This window comes from Pygocentrus nattereri, chromosome 10 (assembly GCF_015220715.1).
Source record: "Pygocentrus nattereri isolate fPygNat1 chromosome 10, fPygNat1.pri, whole genome shotgun sequence".
Lineage (NCBI taxonomy): Eukaryota > Metazoa > Chordata > Actinopteri > Characiformes > Serrasalmidae > Pygocentrus > Pygocentrus nattereri.
The window spans coordinates 12656947-12669698 of NC_051220.1; the positions used below are offsets into that span (position 1 = coordinate 12656947).

Here is a 12752-nt window from a genome sequence, read left to right on the forward strand (position 1 = left end):
AGATTCTTCCAGGAGCTGAAAGTGAGTCTCCTGAAAAGAATGGAAGCTGGAATAAAGGTAAAGAGTGATTCACTCAACACTCAAATAGCTGAGACTAGATTTAGCTGTCAATTATTGGTAAAATATGTTTTCTGTTTTTTTGCTGATACTAGAAAATGAATAACTTATTTAACAGCTGTTTTGACTAAAAATGACATGAATGAACGGTCACTTGTTTTGCACAATTAACTCACAGTCCTTCCAGCACAAATCTTGAAATGGGCCTGGCTCTTTTAGACCTTGTTCAGACTGCCAGCCAAAATCTGATTTTTTCACAAGCAGATTGTATCCAGATTGATTTTTGATAGTCTGAACAGCAGAAACACATTAAATCTGATTTTTGCAAATGGAATCCAAACCACATTTGAAGGTGGTTAGAAATGCAACTCCAATGACCAGATTCTTACAGGTGAGTCTCAGTCTGGACGCTCAAATCAGATTGTGTCTTTTGCGTCACTCACTTAATGACAAACAATGATGACGTCAAATCCAGAGTGATGAAGTGCATCTCTCTTTGATCTGCGTTTAAAATCCGTGTCATCAGCGTAGCCATGTAGTAACTATCGCTTGCATCATTACCAAGGCCACCCATGCAGATAGACTGCTGGTGTCTGGACACACAAATCCGAGCTGACCACTTAATGAATAACAGTGTGGACAGTCATCTTAAAAGATCTGATTTGAAAAACAAATCTAATTAGGCCAAATCTTAGACTCTTTTAAATGATGTAAATGTAATATTTTATATCAAACTTTACATTTTATTCTTCCTAATAAATGTGTGTAATTTAGATAATTATGTTGTTTCTCCTGTAAACCTAAAATTTCCTTCAGAATTAATCTAGTAATCTACTAAATGACTACAAATTATTATTATCTATTAATGTTTGCTATCTACTAAGAATTATTCAGTGTCGACTATGAATTACTCTGCATCTGTTATGAATTATTCTGGACCTATAATGAATTATTTTGAATCTGATATGAATTACTCTGAATCTGTTGGAAATTATGCTGAATCTATTATGACTTATTCTGGATCTTTCATGAATTATTCTGGATCTGTTATGCATATATATGGATCTGTTATGAATAAATTTGGATCTATTATGAATTAATCTAGATATGCTATGAATTAATCTGGATCTATTATTAATTAATCTGGATCTGTTATGAATTAATCTGGATCTATTACTAATTAATCTGGATCTGTTACGACTTAATCTGGATCTATTATGAACTATTCTCTTATAATGGCTCTGTATAAAGTGCCACACACCCACTGAAGAATTTTCATTACCTGTTATGTGATGCAATGTTTTAAAATGTCATAGTTTATTTGATCTTAGGTTTCATATTGAACTGAGAAAATGTAGCAAAATGTTTATTTAACTGGAAACAACGACGTGTTACGAACACTTTGTTGTGTTACGCAAGTGTTGCAACTACGGCAGCTGAGATGGTCATTCTTGACATCCTTCTAGCGTATTCTATCAAAAACCAAAAATTTACACGTCAAATACGTCTTCTAATATCTTCACCAGTTGCATAAACCAAACTGCACCAGCCACATTTATAAAGACTTTATTAGAATCCATTGTATGCTCTGCCTTTTTAATATGGCAGGGTTTATATTCATGTCATTGCTGATTGGATAACACCTCTGACACGGCCATCAAATGAGAGAACAGGTATCTCATGCTGTTCAACCTGGAAATCGTATCTTAACGGTGCACAATGCTTTGAGACTGAACGGCCTCCAGGTATTTTGTTGTAGTTCAGTGTTCCACCAGCAGGGGTCAGTGACACTCACTTTAGTTTTGGAGAGGATTGGAGCTCCTCTGTCTAAAAGCATCTCAACCACCTGCTCATGTCCACTCCGCGCGCCGCAGTGCAGAGGGGTCAGCCCATCCTGCATGTAAACACAACACAGACAGGCGTCAGCTCCCCATAACATCAGTCACAGTGGATAAAGTGTGATAAATGTCAGTGTTAGAGCTGTAGCTGTGACTAACCACCAGAACTGTGACTGTGTTCACTGCACATTATGATCGCAGTACACACCGTTATATATTATAGAGTCGTTTATAATGGTGAGTCTGTAAAGCTAACAGTTAAAGATCTGCTTTATTTTAACCAAAATAATGTCCTTTTCTCTAATTACATGAATGTGCAGGTACATGAAAACACCCACATAAACTCATCTGGAGCTCCGATTAGTCAGGATTCTCACAGCACAGTGTGATTGGTCAGAGGCTTGAATTTGAATAATACAGCCTTCTAACAATTATAGTTTGTTACTATATATATATATATATATATATGTGTGTGTGTGTGTGTGTGTGTGTGTGCGCATATGCGTTTGTGTGTGTGCATTTGTGCGTGTGTGTGTTTGTGTGTGTGTGTGTGTGTACCTTGGTCTTGGCATCGATTTTGGCTCCTCGGTCCAGCAGCAGCTTCACCATGTTCCCGTTCCCTCTTTTAGCCGCTACATGCAGTGGAGTGATGTCATTCTGCACATACAAACACAAACAGACACACACACACACACAGGGGAAGATATACAGAAAAACAAACATAAAAAAGACATTATCACAAAAATACTGACATTAACTAAGCTATAACATATATTCAAATTAATTTCCACTGTAGCTCTATACACTGTATGTGAGATGAATAGTGTATATAAACACTGCTGTTGATAAACTGTGATAATCAGAAGATCAGAGAGTTTGTGGGTATTGCTGCTCATATGTGTGTGTGTGTGATCACCATATGACTCAGTAAAAGTGTTATTATTTTAACAGCTGGGAGGGCAGATGGCACACACACACACACACACACACACACACACACACACACACACACACACACACACACACACACACACACACATAAATTCACCAGTGACATAGTCTGGGGAGAATTGCTGGACTAATACAGACACAGTATGACTCAAATCAACAACATATTCTGCAAAGCAACATTACTCAGTTAGGTTGATAAATTTAGGCCTAAATTAAGTGAGGCTTAATTTCAGTGCTAATGGGAGGGGCTAAACTGCTATAGGCTGAATGGGTGGGACTAAACTGCTGTAGGCTGAATTGGTGGAGCTAAACTGCTGTAGGCTGCATGGGTGGAGCCAAACTGCTGTAGGCTGGATGGGTGGAGCAAAACTTCTGTAAGCTGAATGGGCAGAGCTAAACTGCTCTAAGCTGGATGGATGGAGCAAAACTTCTGCAGGCTGCATGGTGGGGGCTAAACCGCTGTAGGCTGGATGGGTGGAGCTAAACTGGTGTAGGCTGAATGGTTGGTGCTAAACTGCTATAGGCTGAATGGTTGGGGCTAAACAGCTGTAGGCTGAATGGGTGGAGCTAAACTGCTATAGGCTGAATGGGTGGGACTAAACTGCTGTAGGCTGAATGGCTGATAATACCTGGTTTTATTAGCTTTCCCTGCTGGCATTCTAAAGCGGACACTACTCTAAGTGATGCTGCATGTCCAGTGTACAGTGGCCTTAAAGCTTACCATGCAATCCTGGTTATATGGTGAAACAACACCCTCTACTGCATTAACCCTCCATAGTGGTTCTCAGAGATTTCTCTTATAAATGGAAATATGATGTTCTTCTATCTGCATATGTCTGAAATGAGTGTACCTGCTACTCCAGGTCAACAGGTGGCACTGTGTTCTTACCCTGGCCATGAAGTCCACTGCTGCTCCTCTGTTCAGCAGCAATGTGGCGACGTTGATGTTACCGTAGTGGGCAGCGATGTGCAGAGGAGTAAAGCCACTCTAACAGAGAGACACAGACAAAACTACATTACCCAGAAGCCCACAGACTGCACACACTTACTTCATTTTCATTCACACATTTACTTCATTTACTGCCTTTGCTTTGATCTAATGCAAGCTTCTATCAGGCAGGGAAACCTAAAATGAGAAATAAGAACTGGCCCCACCCACAAATGCATTCATCTCTAGCCACTGTAGCGAGGATGGAAAAGCTGTCTGATTGGCTAAGTTCAGCTGTTTTAACCAAAGTGAGCATATGGGGGCGGAGCCTGGAGAGGTCACCTGAGAAGCGTTTACAGTAACATATTTACAAGCATAAATTAAAGTTAATTAATCCTCAGAAACCTCTTACAGTTTCACTGCTTTGGTGCTGATGTAAATGAGTCATTTTTGTTTACATTGTGACGTGACAGTACAACACAGCTGCTAAAGCGAGATGGAGGCATGCTATTGGCTGCATTTCAGCTAAAGCCCTCCAATCACAGGAAGGTCCATCTCAATCAGCCAATAATCTGCTGCAAAGCAGGTGACGTTTGGGAAGGTATGGCCCCTCCCACTTTCCCCATCATCCCTATGTTATAGAAACAGGTCTTCACCCACATTGCAGGAAATTATTGCAGTTACAAACCACAGGTTCAGATGGTATCACTTCACAGCCCCAAACAGTCTGAGACTTAACCCAGATTAGACACAAGAGGATTAACAGGACACATTCAGGACTGAGAACATACAGTTAATAAACTGATGCTTTTTGGATCAGAATATTATAAAACATATCAAATAAAAGCCATTCTTTATTAGAAAGACCACCTTATACGTCCACTAACTGGCCACTTTAACAGAAACACCACCATCTACTTCTACTAACTGGTCACTACTTTATTAGAAACACCACTTAGTACTTCTACTATCTGGCCACTTTATTAGAAACGTCAATTAATACTTCTAATAACTGACCACTTTATTGGAAACACCACCTTCTACTTCTACTGATTGGCCACTTTATGAGGAACATCACTTAATACTTCTAATAATTGGCCACTTTATTTGAAGCACCACCTTCTATTTTTTCTAACTGGTCACTTTATTAGAAAGACTACCTTTTACTTCTACCAACTGGCCATTCTATTAGAAACACTACCTTTTATTTCCAGTAACTAGCCATTTTATTAGTAACACCATGTTCTACTAACTGCTCACTTTATTAGAAACACCACCTTCACTTTCTGCTAACTGGCCACTTTATTTGAAACATTCTGTTCAACCTCCACTGCTAAAGGGAGCTACAGGGGAGGGGTTTCTGATAAAGTGCCCAGGGCATGTATGAGGGTGTACGGAGATCTGAACATGTTCTGTTAACCTCAATTAAAACAACCATGAACTCTGAGTAGCAGAGATTGTCACATTTCCATGGCAATGCATATTCTCCTGTTCCACGGTTCTGAAACGCGCCGTGTTGGTAAGGATGGCTGATAGAGGTTGTTAGTCTGGAAGGTGAGGATGTTCTCTACCATGCACCTCTACTACACAGCCAGAGTAGGAGTGCTTGCCATGTTTGCTAGCCCAGCTGCATGCGGGGACGGCTAGCTCACGCTACTGCAGCACAGGTCTACAGGGGAGAACTCAGCTGTTTGAGAGAAACCCAGGGGAAGAACCGTCCAAAGCACCATGCACCTCCTCCAGGGACTAAGGGCTTAAAAACATCAATGATGAAGTTGCAGACCGGCTCTGCACCTGGACACCAGGGTTCCTCTCTACTAGCGTTTCTCTGCTCCATTACACGAGGAATTCAGAAAGAAACCGTATGTTCACATTAGCCACATTAGCAGGTGCTCAAGTCGCCTGGGTTTGTTTCTTGTGGGGAAGTTTGAGGCTGCTTTTAGTCAAGAATGAGCTGATTTAATATAGAACCTTTTTGAAAAGGGTTCTATACAGTGCCAAAAATTGTTTCAAGCCCATAATGTAGCAATAGCAGAACCCATTTCCATGCTGTATAGTACCCATTTCAAAAAGATTCTATAAAGAACCATTTACAGCACATTCTTCATCAATCTGATGAACACTTTCATGATGCAAAGTACCTATATAGAACCATTTTATTTACTAAAGAATCCTTGAAGAAGTATAATTTTTAGACCCCAAAACTAAAATTCTGAACACTGAAAATGAGCATAATAGATCACCTTTAACTAACGCTGTACAAACGGTGGCTCAGCGAGTGACACTGCCACCCCCATGCAATTCCGGTGGTCTGCCAACAATATGGCGGTGATAACATGAGTGACATCAATCAATTGATACTATCTATTGGGAATAGGAGTGGAATCCTGGAAGGAATCCTCGAAGAGTTGAGAAAGTCGAGGCTCTACAATTGAATTTGCTTGAGGCAAACATTTAGGTTGTTACTTCATCGTGTCACATGGACTTAGTGCTTGTTGCCCTGCTGCTGCACCGCTTGCTGCCAAATTGTGGCTACATATCTCCTCCTGAATTAGGAATTTCACAAATGTGTCATTTGCTAATGTGAATGTACAGCAAGTAATTTTCCTCAGTTCTATGTCCTTCAGTAAAATGTTGATGGACTTTTAGTTCACTTTATATGGCTGTGAAATTTGATTAGCAATTTAATATGAAACCAAATCAAAGGTTAGTAATTTAGCATTTTCCGAAATGTAAAATTGCCTCATCACACTCTCACTGATTGTATCTACACTTCCAGCTGCAGAGCACACCTGCACTGTGTTCAATAACATTAAGATTGATTAACAAACTGCCTTGAACTGAGTCTGTGATCAGTCAATCAGATAGCTCTGTACTGAGATGTGGAACCCCAGGCCAGAATGCAGAACCCAGCGGTCTGAAACATGCTCCATCCGTCCAAAGCTGCAGCATAGTCTCATCCATTCATCTCTCCATCCATCTGTCTATCAGTCTGTCCACCAATCTGATTTTCCAAGCCATCCATTTATCAGTCTAACAATTCATTCATCTGTCCATCCATTCATCTAACCACTCATCCAACTATTCTCCCACCTATTCAACTGTTCATCCATCCACCATGCATCTATTTGTCTGTCCATCCACTCATCTATCTGTCCATCAGTCTGTCCTCCAATCCAACCATCCAACTGTTCATCCACCCATCCATTCATCTCTCCATCCATATGTCCATCTGTCCATCCACTCATCTATCTGTCCATCAGTCTGTCCTACAATCCGACCATCCAACAGTCATCCATCCATTCATCCATTTGGCCATCCATTCACCAATCTAACCATTCATACAACTACTCCTCAACTTAATGATCCATCTATCCATTCACTCATCCATCTACCAATTCATTTGATAACCCATTCATCTGTCCATTCATTTAACACAGTTAATACACTCACTCAACGACACATCCATTCTCCCATTTATTCAACTGTTCATCCATCCATCAATCCACTCATCCATCCATTGATCCATGTATCCATCCATTCCTCTTTCCAACAATACATCCAACTAACCAGAAACAGGCCAGAAACAAGTTTATCCAACTATTCATCCATCCATCCATCCATTTATCCAGTCATCTATTTAATTGACCATCTTTCCATCCACTCATCTCTGAATTTGTCAATCGCACACATAAGAGAAGGACCCAGAATAACAGAAGGAGAGAGACAGCATGAGACAGAGAGAGCAGGGGCAGCACTACAGGTGGGGCAGGGCTGTAAAAGCGAGAGAGGGCAGGCACCCTGTGGTGCATTATGGGTAATACCTCTGTTGTTCTATTCACCATCATCTATGGTGAGATGTGAGAAGAGGAGAGAATGGGCCGTTAGTACAAACAAACACATAAATACAAACAATAAACAGATAAATATGAGTCAATTAGGAACGTGATAAACACACAACCGAAAAGTCTTTATACAAATAAAAACACAGGAAACATAAAGCTCTCCTCCCTTAGCCTACGCCTCCTCAGAGAGTCGGTCTGTACCTTTGACTCCACGTCGGCGTTGTGGTCATTCTGCAGGAGCAGAGCTGCAGATTTGGTGTCGTCTTTGCGGGCAGCGATGTGGAGCGCGGGCAGTCGAACTTTACCCTTCGTGTCATTCTCCAACAGCAGAGAGACCACCTGATCATGACCCTGCTGCAGCGCCACTGCCAGCGGAGTGAAGCCATCCTACACACACACACACACACACACACACACACACACACACACACACACACACACACACACACACACACACACACACACACACACAGAGTTAGGACAGAGCAGCACTGATCACAACAGCAGAGTCAGCATTAATCTAACAGAGTTACAGCAAACTGACATAGTATAAACATACACACTCTCTCCAGGAGATATTACAGTAAGAGAGAGAGAGAGAGACAGAGAGAGAGAAAAAGTGACTGATACAGAAGCAAAAGCAGACAGAGACAGAGAGAGAGACAGAGAGAGAGAGAGAGAAAAGTGACTGTTACAGAAGCAAAAGCAGACAGAGAGAGAGAGAGAGAGGTTGAAAGAGAAATTCAGAGACAAAAAGAGAGAGAGATAGAGAGAGACAATTAAAAGAAAGAGAGGTTAAAAACTGAGACATACAGAGACTGATAAAGTGAGAGAGACATAAAGAGGCAGAAAGAGTGAGATTGAAAAAGAGCGAGAGAAGGAGAGAGGGGTTGAAAAAGAGAAATCGAGAGACAGAAAAGAGAGAGAGAGAAAGAGAGAGAGAGAGAGAGAGAGAGAGAGAGAGAGAGAGAGAGAGAGAGAGAGAGACTGAAAGAGTGAGGTTAAAAAGTGAGGCCTACAGAGACTAATAACATGAGAGAGACATAAAGAGAGAGAGAATGAGACTGAAAAAGAGAGAGAGAAGGATGGAGAGGTTGAAAAAGAGAAATTGAGAGACAGAAAAAAGAGATAGACATAGAGATACAGAGAGAGACTGAACAAAAGATTGAGGTTAAAAAGTGAAGTATACAGAGACTGATAAAGTGAGAGCGACATGAAGCAGAGAGTGAGACTGAAAAGAGAAAAAGAGAAGGAGAGAGGGTGAAAAAGAGAAAATGAGAGAGAATAAAAGAGACATACAGAGACTGATACAGTGAGAGAGAGAGAGACTAATAGAGAGACAGAGGGAGAGAGAGAGAGACAACCTGAAAAAGAGTGAGAGAGAGAGAGAGAGGGAGAGAGGAAGTACACTACTCAAGGTCACCCAGCCCCACCACAATAATCAATAACACTCACCTCGGTGGCAATGCTCTGGCTGGCTCCGTGCTCCAGCAGGAACCGAACCACGTCCAGATGGTTCTCCTGAGCGGCCATGTACAGTGGAGTGAAGCCATTCTGGATCAGAACATCAGCAAAGACACAGCATCATCACACAGACACTGCACTATCAACACAAACACAGCATCCTCACACCAACACACAAAAAAGTTGCAGTTGTTTGACGTTGTGGAGAGGTGTGAATAATTTTTCACAGTGGGGGTCCGCTTTCACCCCTCAGTGCTCACTAGCAGCTCAACAGCATTACACACACATACAGACAACAGAGTCCTAGTTCATCTTATAACAGAGTTATATTAATTGAAAATATCTGAGTTGATATATTCTGCTGGTGAAAGGGCCAGCAGGGAGCACTGCAGACAGAGGATACTGAGAGAGTCCTCAGTCTCTACTCTCCCTCCTTCCGTAACATTAGAATGCATGAAGCTCAACAGTCTTCTGCAGCAAAACTCTCTACTTTATCACCCAGTGCATGAGAGAAAGAGAGAGAGAGAGAGAGAGAGAGAGAGACACTGAGGTTTCAGCTGATCTGCACTGTAACAGAAGTTGAAATGGTTCAAAACAATAAAGTTTTATTTATTTGAATTTCTGTTCAAGTGGGTGGGGCTTTCTCATTTGTTGCCATGGCAACAAGGCCATGGGTTGCTATGGAAACTGTCATTCCTGATATTTTGGTCACTGCAGCAGCCAAGGAGACGCACCAACACACACACACATGCAGAGTCTCCATCAGACTTCCAGAGTTCCACTCTGATGTGACCTTATTGACCCCAGCATCGTTACCATGCCAACGAAGAGCTGCTGATGCAGGACAAGGGTCTGTGATGATCGAGCACAACACACACATACACATCCCTGCACATGTACCTGCATATGAGCAAACATGACTGCCAGCACCTCTCTGCCCCATCCACCAGCGAAAGGGGATCACCAGAGGACCACCCCTGGGATGGACCATTCTCAGCATAGCAGTGTTCTTGCCATGGCAGTGAGAGTGGTCCACCACCCATTGTGGTCAGAAACTGATCAGCGATCACTGATGAAGGACTAGAGGATGGCTAAGTAGGTGTTAATAATAAAGTGTCCAGTTAGTGGAAGCACAAGGTGGCTGTTTCTAATAAAGTGGCCAGTCAGTAGAGACACAAATTGGGTGTTTCCAATAAATTGACCAGTGAGTGTAAACACAAGGTGGGTGTTTCTAATAAAGAGACCAGGCAGTAGAAGCACAATGTGGGTGTTTCTAATAAGGTGGCCAGTTAGTGGATGTACAAGGAAGGTGTTTTCAGTAGAGTGGCCAAGGTGTATGTACCTGACTCTGTGCATTAACGTTGGCTCCATTGGTCACGAGTTCCCGTACCACGTCTGTCTGCCCGGCCAGAGACGCAATGTGCAGCGCTGTGTTTCCTTTCTGCAACACACACACACACACACTGTCAAAGCGGAAAAACAGACAGCCTCACACACCTGTTAATGCCACTCTGCCACACATATGGCCACAAGCATACCACACACACTGCCAATGAGCCGCAGTTTCCGCTGGCCTGTACTTCACCCTCCCCCACCCCCCCACCCCCCCCACACCGCATACAGACAGCAGGGGTCTTTTTATAACAGTGGAATGTGAGCTGAGAGAGCAGAGCGTGCCGCGTGATACACGTGTCAGTTACCGTTAAAAAAATGAAGGTAGAGGCACATTCATTCACACTCTGTCGCTAATAACTGTACATCCTGAGCCCAACCACATCAGTATCTCACCAATATGTGTGTGTGTGTGTGTGTGTGTGTGTGTGAGACTGACCTTGGTAGCAGCATCAACACTGGCCCCTAGTTTGAGCAGTTCTGCCACCACCTCCACATGACCCTCTTTAGACGCCAAGTGTAGTGCATTCAGACCGTTCTGAAACACACAGGAAATAATGTTATCTACACTTATACAACATACACACTTTTACGGGGGGTTTTCCCCAATTTAGTATTTGCCAGTTCCACCTATTAGGTGTCACACCTTTATTATTTTTTTTAATTAATCACAAAAACCTTGCTGAGATTAAACAAACAAACAAAAAATAACATTAAACATAAAAAATAAAAATCAATAATCAACACTGACAGTTTTACTCGCTTCCACATTTTGAATAATTTTTAGTAATAGTAGTAGGTGCTAAACTGTAGATAACAATAGCACTAGCATAACAATGAAAATTTGTGCACATTTGACAAAGACTATTTATATATACTGTAAAACGCAGAGGCCCAAGAATTCATCCTTGAGGTATACCATTAGCCATCATCAAGGGTGTACTAAAATCAGCCTGCACACACTGTGTTCTACCAGATAAATAATTCTCAAACCACAGAATGGCGTCTACTATGTCAAAATCCTTCCATAAATAAAAAAAAGGGCTGCACATTGATACCATACCATGCCACAAAGCTGTCAGGGCGAAGGCTAAAATGATCTCTCTCTGAGATGTGATGCTACACTTCTTTTACTCAAACTGCTGCTAATGCAACATCACTGGAACTCAACACACTTGGAGAACTAGCTGCTAATTCTGTTACACTAGCTAACAGACATCCCCCATTGGCTAGCATCACACTGAGTAATGGGGCAAATGGAGGACCACCCTACCCACCCAGGATCATTATGATCTTCTGGATTCCTGGTTACTGCTAGAACAAGCATCAACCTTTTTAAGATGCCAGAAACACCACTAAACACACCCTATATTTCAACCTGGTTCTGTTTAAACATATTTTCTTAAAAAATAGAACTAGGCTGATGACCTTGGCAGACAGCTATCAGGCTAATGTTAGCTTCTCCATTAATATTCAATTACTACATTTTAATTGAAGTATTTATTATAATAACCCAGTGTGGGAGAATGAATGTGTGGCACCGTTAGGATGATGCTAATATAGCACAGCAAATCACATAGATTTTTACTAGCAAAACAGCCAAGTGTAGGAAGGCTACTCATAAAATGAATGTTTCTACAGTTTGTATGGCAGCTGCTACTGTTACTTCATATTTCCTAACCTAATACAGGTGGTAGAATCAGTAGCAGTAAAAAAAAGCAGCATGAGGATCAGTGAGGATCAGTAGCAGCATGCAATAGCAGTATAATTAGCAATAGCAATAGCTATATGAATAGCACTATTAGCATGTAGATGTATAAGCTAGTAGCAGTACGAGTACAATATGAGCATGAATGAGTATCAGTAGCAGTAAGAAAAGAATTATGAATAGCATTAGGAGAATTCGTAGAAGTAAAAATAGAAGTATACTTAGGAGTAGCAGTAGTACTATGTATATATATGTATATATATCTCAGAAGTATGAGTTATATAAGTATATAACTTAAGTATGAGTTGCAGTTTGACTAGCAGTAACAGTAGCAGGGTGACAAGCAAGAGTTTGTGTAGCAATAGATGTATGAATAGCTGTACATAGCAACAAGAGTAGCAGTATAAGGAGCAGCAGCAGCACAAATAGAATCAGTAAGAGTACAAGAAGCAGTAGGATCAGCAATATGAATAGAAGAAGGAATAGCAGTAGAAGTATGAGCAGTAATGGTAACACTATCAGTACCATTATGAATGATAGTATGACTCCCAGCAGCAGGCAGTAGAAGA

At 41.5% G+C, this 12752-nt stretch overlaps 1 protein-coding gene across 5 annotated transcripts in view; it reads right to left on the reverse strand.

Moving 5' to 3' along the window:
* ank3a (ankyrin 3a) overlaps positions 1-12752 on the reverse strand; it is a 122781-nt gene that overhangs the window by 77371 nt on the left and 32658 nt on the right. For all 5 annotated transcript variants that reach the window (XR_005130833.1, XM_037542141.1, XM_037542144.1 and 2 more), the window contains exons 3-10: positions 10915-11013; positions 10426-10524; positions 9075-9173; positions 7821-8006; positions 7599-7622; positions 3736-3834; positions 2454-2552; positions 1853-1951 (exon numbers count right to left, since the gene is read on the reverse strand). Coding sequence is in view for 4 of the 5 variants with exons in the window: in XM_037542141.1 (XP_037398038.1) it covers positions 1853-1951; positions 2454-2552; positions 3736-3834; positions 7599-7622; positions 7821-8006; positions 9075-9173; positions 10426-10524; positions 10915-11013 (804 nt within the window). In the remaining variant the exon portion in view is untranslated. The remainder of the gene's footprint in view (positions 1-1852; positions 1952-2453; positions 2553-3735; positions 3835-7598; positions 7623-7820; positions 8007-9074; positions 9174-10425; positions 10525-10914; positions 11014-12752) is intronic.